Source organism: Thunnus maccoyii, chromosome 20, assembly GCF_910596095.1.
Source record: "Thunnus maccoyii chromosome 20, fThuMac1.1, whole genome shotgun sequence".
NCBI classification, from domain to species: Eukaryota; Metazoa; Chordata; class Actinopteri; order Scombriformes; family Scombridae; genus Thunnus; species Thunnus maccoyii.
The window spans coordinates 23412353-23423476 of record NC_056552.1 but is presented as its reverse complement, the minus strand read 5'-3'; the positions used below and the strand labels follow the sequence as shown (position 1 = coordinate 23423476).

The 11124-nt window shown below is 38.1% G+C and overlaps 1 protein-coding gene across 2 annotated transcripts; it reads right to left on the bottom strand.

The window, feature by feature from the left end:
- Positions 1–2619: 2619 nt before the first annotated feature.
- dhrs7cb (dehydrogenase/reductase (SDR family) member 7Cb) lies at positions 2620–10527 on the bottom strand. 2 transcript variants are annotated; one of them, XM_042397684.1, is made up of 7 exons: positions 10378–10527; positions 8395–8551; positions 7249–7361; positions 5003–5213; positions 4802–4894; positions 3381–3542; positions 2620–3160 (listed from the first exon to the last, which is right to left on the bottom strand). In XM_042397684.1, exons 2-7 carry the CDS (start codon positions 8546–8548, stop codon positions 2952–2954), a joined length of 942 nt encoding a protein of 313 aa, XP_042253618.1. In that variant the 5' UTR covers positions 8549–8551; positions 10378–10527; the 3' UTR covers positions 2620–2951. The 2 variants fall into 2 exon arrangements, with proteins under 2 accessions (XP_042253618.1, XP_042253617.1); XM_042397683.1 differs by having other exon boundaries at positions 10409–10527.
- Between the last annotated feature and the right edge of the window lie 597 nt (positions 10528–11124).

Below are 11124 nucleotides of genomic sequence, written 5' to 3'. Positions count from 1 at the left end.
ATTAGGCTTAGGTCATTCAAAGATATGACTGCACACCTCAATGCATTTCTGTTTGATTTACCTTTAAGCAGAAATAAATCTGACAATTTTAATACAATGTGCTCATGATTTCCCCGGAAACTCTCTTGTTAAATAATTATTCATATGTGGGCTGACCTCCCTCGCATGCAATGAAACATACATGATCTGGCAGTTCTGTGTGACATATGTAAATGTGTCAGATCAAAATGCCAATTTGGAGAGTCCAGCTGAGTGCTCTAAAGAAATCCTTCCTGTTTGACACGTGGAAATGTCATAGAGCTGCATTTATTCATGTGAACATTAGAGGCACATTCCTGTCCGGCGGCCCTGGAGACAAAAGATGTTGAACTAGCCAGAGGAGAGTGACCTGGAGGACAGACTCACGCATACCAGCTGGACTTGACGCCATCATACATACACACACACACACACACACAAATACACACAATACTTGGTCCAGCCTCTTTCAATTTATTCCTCATTTACATCACAGTTCTTCTGTGACGTCCTGTGACATTTTATTTCTGATATAATTTAACATGAATCTTCTACAATGTGTCATTTTATACATTAAGTAATCGCCAAATAGAGTTTACGTCATATAGAAAAACACATGGACGAGCATCAATCCCACTGATCTAATCCTTGCAGCAGGATAATACCAGGCAGCAGCTCCTGAAGTGATGAGTACAATAAATCTATGAGTGACATGTAATGGGACTGGTATTGCATCTGTGTAAACGTCATAGCTGCCTGAGGTCTTTGGCAGACTGCGAACATACAGAATTTGTTGCAGTGAAACACTTTTTTATTCAAGAACTAAATCCAAAGATTATTTTTTTAATTGTTTTTTATTTCTTATTGCAAAGCAAAAGCAATTATTGCAACATCAGAGGAAAAGTGCCATTGTGAAACAAGTAAAACACAAAAGTTCAGAAAAAATGGGTCAAAGTTGATCATTTAATGTCTATTCATCAGTCATTTCATAGTCAACAAAATAGAGGAGATCATTAATATTCGGACAGAGTAAACACTGGAACATTTGACCCCAAATAAACAATGGACTAAAGGACGAGGTTGATCTCAGCAGCGTAAGCCACACGGCATCATTAATACTGGTAACTATGTGTTGCTGCCACCTAGAGGGCACACTGAGAAAGACATTCACAGATGAAATCATTATATGGCTTTAAAAATAGAATACTGGTCAGTGTGTTCAGTCAAACCTTTGCCCTCTGATGATATGGAAAATAAAAATGGATAAACAATTTCTGTAGTTCATTTTGTTCTCTGCATCTTGTACATTTTAGTAGAGGTGGGAGTAGCAATGTGATTCTTTGTTTGTTAAAGGTAAAAGTAGTAATAGCACAATGAAAGAAATACAAATAAAAGTCCCGATTTGACACAAATAAAAGTACAGACATCATCATGTATTATTACTGCTGTAATAACAAGTAAAGTAATGTTGTAGCTGGATGAGATGGAGCTAAATTAACTATTCTACATATTGTATATTCTATAGACTGATTACATGTAAAACTATTGCTGTCAGAACAGTGTATTGGCGTGAAAGGTACAAGTTGTGAATTTTTTTTCTCTAGATCTGTTCAAGTGAATAATTAACAATGCACACATGGTAACGTTAGTTTGGTTTGTTTGTTTGTTCTGTAATTATCCCCAGCATTTAATTCCCCTGTTCTTAATCAGAGTATATTCTTCTCTTGCTGTAATAACTCACATTCTCCACAGGCATCTTTACAGTTTCACCAATCTAGCCTGTTCTAATATACAAAACATAATTAAACTCAAGTGCAATAAGAAGGTAGACAACAAGTTTGATTCTTTTTACATCAAATAGTGAAACAGCAGAGTCAAATAATTATGATTAAAGGTTTTCAATATCAGTAAAATGTGTCCCCTACTCTCCTATTCTCTAGTCATTGTGTTTGTGTTAGTTACTAATAACTCATTTGTTTGTGGTAATTTGATGAAACACAAGTTTTGATGGTTATATAAACCACAGAAGCACAAGAGTAACATTTTATTTTACAGGTCCCTAATTTCTGAATAATTTCTGACATTTCCTGGAAAGAACCTTATGATTAAACCATGTCTACAGGCAAGAATACAGTACAACATTCATGGAGAATACAATTTCCAATAAAGTGTAACATATATTTGGATTTAAATGGAATGAAATTCCATAAAACTTCCTTGGAAATTATTTGGAGATTAAGTAATAATATAGGTTTTGAATCATGGCCCCTATCATTTCAGTTTATAATGTGCTTGGTGGTAATAAATTAACAATCATTGTCCAGTATTAAAAACTTTTTTGATTATTAAAGTCCCCCTCCACTCAAAAATGTGTTTTGCTTATTGTCTTCTCTTCTCTTGCATGTTTTAGCTTCACTGTGCAGTTTGACACTACAAAGCTGTTCTCTGTGCTATAATCTGAATTTGATGTGTGAACTTACAAACATGATTTGTGACAATACACTTTACACGTGTGATGTGGAAACTTCCTGCACAAACACTGAGAATAAACTTTTCAGTGAAGTAGGAGACACCTTGTGTCCAGCAGTTAAACCATTGAAATGAAAAATATTTGCATATTCAAATGAATATTTACCTAGATAATTAAACTTTTTTGTTAAAAAAAACAGTCATAACATCAGTCAGATTACTATTCCAAGCAAAGTATGTTTATATGTCATATTGTCTATACTATGATCACAGATTAATTGCTGTATGGTAAACCTGAAGCCTTTGGGAACCCTGAGAGCTTGGGGCCACAAGGCAGTTACCCATTTTACCCAGTTGGTGATCCAGCTTTATATCAAGCACATACCCTTAAATATCAGACATTTCCAAACATGCTTCATTTACATCTCTTTCTCTCTCTAACTCTTAGCATTTCTGTCTTTCTCCTATTGCATCTGTTCAGCCAAGGCTGAGTCCTTCACTCCAGCGGCCAGCACAGCAAAGAGGAAGGGGGGGAAGAGGGAGCGGAGGTAGAGGGCCACCCTGGGGATGGGGTGGGCCAGCACAACCTCCTTCCTCTTCCTGTTCACTGTTTGCATTATTTCATTGGCCAGGACTGACGGGCGCACGCCATGGTTCAACTGGCTGGTAATAACTGTGGAGGAACAAATAGATTTGTTACTGCAAATCTTACTGCAAGAAAAGGGACATTCCAAACATTTGAAAATAGTTATGTACTATATTTGCTCTGTTGCAAAAAGCAAACAACCCATCAGCTAAGAAACACGCATAATATGAAACACCTTTGTGATGTTTTGTCATATATCATTAACTATTCAATCACTTCCACACAGCATACCAGTTCTTTTACTCACATGCAGCCAGGCTGTTTTGTTTAGGGGCCGGTTGTTCAGCTGACAGCGTGTTGGAGGCATTTATGAAGGTATGACTGATTGTGCTGACAGCTATCCCATACTCCTCCACCTCAGCGCGCAGACAGTCGAAGAAGGCCTGTGCTGCATGCTTAGACGCCGCATCTAACAGGTGACGACACAAACACACTCATTCTAGTGCGCAAATACAACAGAGGTGTGTCTCATTCCACACATTGCAGAGGATTTACTATGTCTAATTGTTTTCTGTGTTGTCACAAGAAGCATTCCTGTCTGTGACACCATGACGTGGGAACAGATACCTGTTTGAAACCTTAGTGTTAGTATTTCATTTCTAGTCTAAGTGCCAGAGGGAACAATGAGCATGATTTTCACATACAACACATCATAAAGGTTCAGTTCACCCAAATCATAAAAGAAAATATATTTTATTCACCTACCTCTATGGTACACTATCTAGTCATGCAGTGTTTTGCCCTTACGCAACACAATGGAGATGAATGTAATTTCAAGGGTGGTGGTCACAGCTTTGAAAAACTACATTTAAATTAGACTAAGCTACTACTACATAGCAGCTCTATAAGGCTGCACTTTGACCTAAATGCTGACATCAACATGCTAACATGCTGATTTAGCAAGTATAATGTTTACTATGATCACCATCTTAATTTAGCGTGTTAGCATGGTAATGTGCTACAGCTGAGGCTCATGGGAATGTGATTAGTTTTACAGGTATTAGGCCATAAACCAAAGTATAGGACAATTTCAAATTTTGACTTGATTAAGGCGCTAGATGGAAAGTTAAGTGATCACCAGAGTTATAACAATTCATCCTGAGGGGGGAGATGAATGTGGCTACTGAATTTTTATAGCAATCGATTCAATAGTTGTTGAGACATTTTAACTCAAAACTATAAATATCACCTACCAACCGGTTCTGGGTTTGCCATCCAAAGAGCTACACCGCTAGCATGGCTAAAAAGAATAAAATGGTTAAGAATGGTGCAAAACAGTAGAATAAACAAATGAGAAAAAACAATAAAAGCCAGCAAGCAAAAGCACACTGAATAAAAACAGTAAAACAAACAAGCAAATAAGGAAGGAATAAACATAGGGTTTGATAATTGATAATTGATAAACTGTGTTGGATACACCTTGTTATCTCCATCTCTAATCAGGACAGGGATTTTCGATATACACATGATTGGAATATTCAATATCATATGAACTTTAAGCTTTAAATTTATACAAAATGTGCTGCATAGAAACTGAGCGCTTCTTCTCCATGTTTAGTTTTGACTCTGGGGACAGACCTGTCCCAGTCGATCTGAGAGCTTTAAACCATTCAGTGTTTTGGATGAACCAACCCTTTAAATTTGAATGGTACTATTGTGACAACTCACAGGAACTTCTGAAGGGGACAGCCAGTCTGCCCTGGATGCTGTTGACCAATACGATGTGCCCAGATCTTCTTGAGATCATTGTTGGAAGAACACCTGCAACATTAATTGGACATATTGGTAATTAGAAGAGAAAGATCAATAAGTACAGACTACTGTTGGTACCCTATTTGGTGATAGTTTTATCAGGAATGTCCAGCCTACCTTTGGCCAAAGTGCTGGGACCAAAGTAGTTAATGTCCATGATGTTTCTGTCGAGTTCCAGGGAGACGCTCTGCACCGGAGCCTTCAGCTTCGAGCTGCTGTTGAAGATCAGCACGTCCACACAGCCGTAACACTCCACCACCTCAGTCACCACCTCCTCCATGCTGTCCATGTCACTAAAGTCCAGGATCACCAGTTTTGGGGCAAACGTCTTGGGAGACACAGGATTTTATTACTTTACCATGTGTGGACAATATCTAGAGTTCATCAAGCATCAATCTGGCTGGTTTGGCAGTGTATTGCTACCAGCATGACAAAAAATTTTTGCTCAGTTTGTTGTTATAATGAGAGCATTTTCTCATTATTACAGTGTTGTTTTCAGGTAGTACCAAGATATTTTCACTTTATAATAACATATTTTTCTAATTATTACCACAGTACATACAAAATTAAACATTTTTAAAACATTTTGGTGAATGGTCTTTCTTGCCAAGAGTTAGATGAGAAGATCGATATCACAGTCAAACTGGAGAGTGGTATCGATCTTCTCATCTAACATCAAACTTTTCCTTTAACAGGAAACAAATTCTTTCTCTTTTTTTTCTTCTTTTCCAGTTGTAACATGATACATTGGTAAATAAAAAAGTTCCACAATTTATGATTTCCCTGGTGTTGTGGACTCACTTGGCACTTGACCCCATTTATGCTTTCTCCATTTTATGGTTTAATGTGTGGCTACATAGCTACATTAGCTACAGCTACAGCGGCAAATTTCCATTTTTTCAATGATTTTTTCATCAATACTAAAAAACTGTGATACAACTACTTATTTTTTCCAGCAACAGCACATGACATGATAAATCAGTAACAAAGTAAGGTTTTGGTTATCATTAATATGCTTTTGTCCAATTTAAAAACTATATGTAACACTATAAATAATGGAAATTAACTTAATCAAGAGCACCCAATGTCCATATTATCAACATATTTTATGTGTTTGTTTAGATTTTGATAGAGCCTTCACATTTTGACTTTAATGGTACTTTCACAATGTCTCATCCTAAGAATAAAATAAAACTTTATCAATCATTAGAGGTCATGACAATGACAAAGATGTCATCGTAAATTTGTGTGGCCAATGTGGGCTATATTGTCTCATAGGCATTGGAGCTTTTTTTGTTATAACAACATATGAAAGTACTACCAACGTATTGTGTTATAATGTTAGAAAAGTTTCTTTTTTTTGGCCCCGACCATGAACCCCAACATTCCCAGTTCATGTCTGGCAGGGGACCTTTGTTGCATTCCCTGTATCCCTCTGTCCTCATTTCCTGTCATCTCTCTACTGTCAACTTTCTAATAACAAAACCATATTGTTTTTGTTTCTTGTCGTAACAAGATACATGGGTATTGTATAATTACATGAAAGTTTTTTTGTATTACAAGATAAAGTGATACGTTATAAAAACAAAGATTTCTTGTCAAATATAAATCATTTGGTATGTAGCAATAACAAGACATATACAGTAGATGCAGCAGTGGACAACAAAGGTAAGTCAGCTATGACCTCCAGTCAGTGACGTCCGGTCAGAGAAAACAACCTCAGTGGTGAGCAGAACTTGATTTGATTTGTGTCATCAACAGCTATAACATCAATGGCAACATATAACGTTATACAGTATAATAACATCAATATTGTATTTATATCTATACCTATTTGCTTTCCCCCATATGGACACATCTGCTCTAGCCTGTGTATAGAAGATACACAGAGGACAGTGTGCTGTCACAGAGGATATCCTGCTATTGTGTTGAACAGAGAAGGAAGTGGGGATCTGGGAGGTGGTGACAGAACAGAGGATTATGATAAAATGAAGGACACAACCTGCTTTACTCCTAATTTAAAAACCACTATATCATGTCAGTGTCATGTGATAATTCCTAATGGCTGTTTGAGGGATTTTTCTGGTACAGTAATGGCTTTGCTCTCTGATATCCTTATTGAGAACTGTCACTGTACTCCCAAAGTTTCCAGTGGATATGAATAGATATGAGATAGTAGTGTTTACTGTAGCAGCCATAGTGAATGATTTGTTTCTCAGCTGGGTAGTTTGCCAAAAAGATGACTCAGCTCCACAAATAAGAGTTATGGGGTTTTTTTAAGGGTTGACTCAAAGTTTGGCGTGTTTATGATTAAATTTCAATGAAAACTAATGCCAACATTATGATTTATTTCATTTCCTCACCTCTCTAGGGTTAGCGTCATTAGTCAAAGAGTCATACAGGGACTCCAGTTTATCCCAGCTAGTCCCACACAGGATCAGTCTGGCACCGCCCTTATGGAAGAGATGGGCACATTCTGAACAGATGAACAGAGGAGAGAAAACATGTAGAATAACTTTGTCCTGTCATATGAAGAAATAGTTTGACAGTTTGAGAAATGTGCTTATGTTTTGTTGCTGAGAGTTACCAATATATCCTTCTGTTGAATATGAGGCTACAGCCAGCAGCTGATAAGCATAGCTTAGCACAGACTTAAAGTAGAGAAACAACTAGCAGCAGCTGGCTCTGTCCAAAGGTTAGGAAAAGTCTGCCTACCAGCACCTCTAAAGCTCACTAATTAACACGTTATGTGGCCTATGTACTGGACAATTTCTTTTCCAGGAATAATGACGTCCTGGAGTCTTCCAGTCATGAAGTTGCTAGGAAATCAGCTGAGACTCCAAGAAGTTAATACTCCCAGCCAAAAAGTAAACCAGCACATAACTCACTGTAAAACTTTTCTTTTTTTCTTCAGTTTTTGTTTTTGCATTTTTTGGGGGGATGAAAAAGCAAAGAGTTAGATGAGAAGACTGATACGACTTTTATGTGTGTATGCTAAATACAAACCTGGAGCCAACAGGCATTTAGCTTAGTTTAGGAAACAGCTAGCCTGGTTTTGGCTTAAGAAATCAGCCTTTCTACCCCTGTAAAGCTAACTCATTAACATGTTATATCTTGTTTAATTTGTGAATGATGCATTATTTAATGAACAGGTATGATCTTCTCATCTAACTCCTCACAAGAAAGCGAATACACTTATGTCCCAAAGTGTCAAACTATTTCCTTATACATGCATTGCAAAACAACATTCTTTTAGACTTTTGTGTCTGTCTCCATTCATTTTAGTCATGGCCACAATACAATAATCATCCAATGGCACAAATTCCAGATCTGGATCACCACATAAATCAATTGTTCCTTGTTGTCAAAGGCTTACAAGCCTGGTAAATTTCATGCACTGTGGCTTTCAGACAGTCATAGAAACTAAGAAATAAAGGTGAAAACAAAACCTCCATGGCAATGAAAGCAAGGTTAAATTGAAAAAGAAAACAAGAAGTTGGATCATTTACCAGTTCCCACCCCTGACACAGCATCAGTGATCACCACCACTTTGTTTCGCACTAAGGACTTGGACATGAACCGCATGACCTCATTGTAGATGTAATACACCCCCGCTGCCACGACTATCAGCAGGGGCAACACAATCGCAGAGGACAGGGACATGATCTGTAGAGGAGAGAGCAGAGGATCAGTTTGGGGAACCACAGACCTACTGACCTGCATTATAAGAGCCAGCAGACGGTGCTGTCAGGACAGTTTGGGTCAGATTTAGCTCTTGCAAGGTGTGGCTTGTTTTTGGTATAAACTAATACAGAGTCAATGACAAAAAATACACCAACTGAAAAGTAAATGTAGAACATATCTCAGTTATCTGAAAGCTGAAATCTCTTCTCTAAATTCTATTCTTTATCTATACCTCTTCCTTTGTGTTTGGTATTGATTCAATCATGGAAACCAACAATGGGTGATGGGTTTTATCAAGAGTCACCTTATCACTGTATTTCAGGGAAACAGTAAGTGTCCTTACTGTTTTGTAAATTCAGTGAATATCAGCATGATCTGTCAGAAGCAGTCACGTGTGAGACAATAACCTTCCTGGATGTGTTTCTGCAACAGTGAAGGAGTAAACCTCAGGCTATTTACAATATAACAATGCAGTTCTCTGTATCATGTTTCTCTTCCTGTATGCACTGGAAGGGATGAAATCAGAGGAACATATACTGTAGGTCAAATTTCAACCTATAGACGTACTGAATTTGTGTTTTAAAGCAATAGTTCCATACTTTAGGAAACATGCTTATTCCCTTTCTTGCTGAGGGTTAGATGAGAAGATTGATACCACTCTTAATTTTGTACAGCAAATATGAAGCTAGAGCCAGCAACCAGTTAGCTTAGCTTAGCAAAAGAGTGGACACAGCTAGCCTGACTCTGTCCAACAGTAACAAAATCTGCCCATCAGCACCTCTAAAGCTCACTAATTAGTAATTAGTTATTTCTCATTTGTTTGCTCCGTAGGACAAAACAAATTGTAAAAACGACAATTCCCTGTTTTTATGGGGGCTCTGTTCCAGACTATTTCTTGGCCAGGACTGCTAACTTCATGGAGTCCCAGCTGGTTGCCTGGTAACTGGTCTCATCCAAGAAATAGTGTGACATATAAACCCCCATACAAGCACAACGTGTCATTTTTTCACTTACTTTGCTTTTTCATATAAAAAAAAGCAGACTACTATGTGTTAATTAGTGAGCTTTAAAGATGATGGTAGGTGTAGCTATTTTGTTACCTATGTACAGAGCCAGGCTAGCTGTTTACCCCTGCTTTCAGTCTTTGTGCTAAGCTAAGCTAACCAGCTGCTGACTCATCTTCATGTTTACTTTGCAAACATGAGGGGTATCAATCTCCTCATCTAAGTCTCAGCAAGACTGAAGAATGATTGCTTTAAAGCCTGATAAGTGTAAATTAATTCCTATCATGGAGTCATTTGTCGGTTACTGTCAATATATCTAAAGATACTTGCAGAGAAATAAACAGATCTATATGTGTACCATGTATTTTCTTTGGTTGTGACAAACAGTGGTTTTCTGCTCCAAATGTGTGAAGCACTTAGTGGTCTTGCTAGCACAGTTACCATTTAAAGTGATTTTGAGGAGAACAGCTAAATATATTCTGGCCATGCTGCCGCCACAGAATGCCTTGCACTATGTCACCTCCAGGATATTGTCACTGGATACCCCAAGGGGAGCAACCAGGGTGGCTCACATTTATAAGCAATGGGTGACCTTACTTGTCCTGCTTTACTTGGGAAAACACATTGAGATAATCCCTAATCCACATTAAAACTATAGTATCCATGATGACTCCAGAGACCCACTTCCAAACTCAGCCCTATATTTGGGCTGACACATGATTGGATCCCAGTGGGTTAGTCAGCTTGTGAGTGCACATCTATAGCAACCAAACAACAAACACACAGAGAGACACACACACACACCTGTAATCTGTGTTATTCTTGGTTCACTTACAGCACGGACAAGGAGCTAATCCTTCAGCAGAACTGGCTGTTGTTTTTCCGGGTTTAGTTAGATAACACAGGCCCTTCCTCTCCCTCTGTGTCCCTCGACCATACACACAGCTCTGTTCGTCTGTCTGTCTGTCTGTCTGTCTGGCCTGCTGCTGTCCACCGGAACCTGCTTCTTATAATAGCCTCTGCTTGAGTCAGCCATTCATACACATATGTGGAGCCCAGCATCCGAGGCATGTTCTCTTGTTGCCAGCATGAAGGGATGGATGACAAGTGAGGGTCTCAGTTCCACATTGTATTAAGCGCGAGTGATTGCATTGTACTGCTGGTTTAAAGTCAGTCAGTTAGTAGTGTTTTCCAGCTATTATTTTAAATTAATTATTAAATTATTATAACTCTTATGAATAACCTTGAATACAGACACACATTGATAAAGAGAGACAGTGGGATTGCCCTACACTTCCCTAGGTAAGGATACAGTTTAAAGTCCCCTTCCACTCAAAAAGTTTTTCTTCTTGTTCCCACAGTGTGATGTTTGAGCTTCACTGTACAGAATGATGTTTGTGCAGAGTTTGTTTTCACATTCATCTGCTGAAAGTGGAAAGTTTCTCTGTGCTCATTAAAAATCTAATTTTAAGGTGGCAGGCCTACGAGCATGATTTGTGACATCACAACTAGTTTGGAGCCAAAAAAGTCTGATATAAAAACTTGAAGCCT

What these genes read in the sequence shown, in the direction of transcription:
- dhrs7cb (XM_042397684.1), bottom strand. Translation starts at nt 8,548, where the DNA reads ATGTCCCTGTCCTCTGCGATTGTGTTGCCCCTGCTGATAGTCGTGGCA. An exon ending in TGTCCCCTTCAGAAGTTCCT is followed by an intron (nt 3,543 to 4,801) that starts GTGAGTTGTCAC and finishes GTCACCTGTTAG; the next exon opens with ATGCGGCGTCTAAGCATGCA. An exon ending in ACAAAACAGCCTGGCTGCAT is followed by an intron (nt 3,161 to 3,380) that starts GTGAGTAAAAGA and finishes GTTCCTCCACAG; the next exon opens with TTATTACCAGCCAGTTGAAC.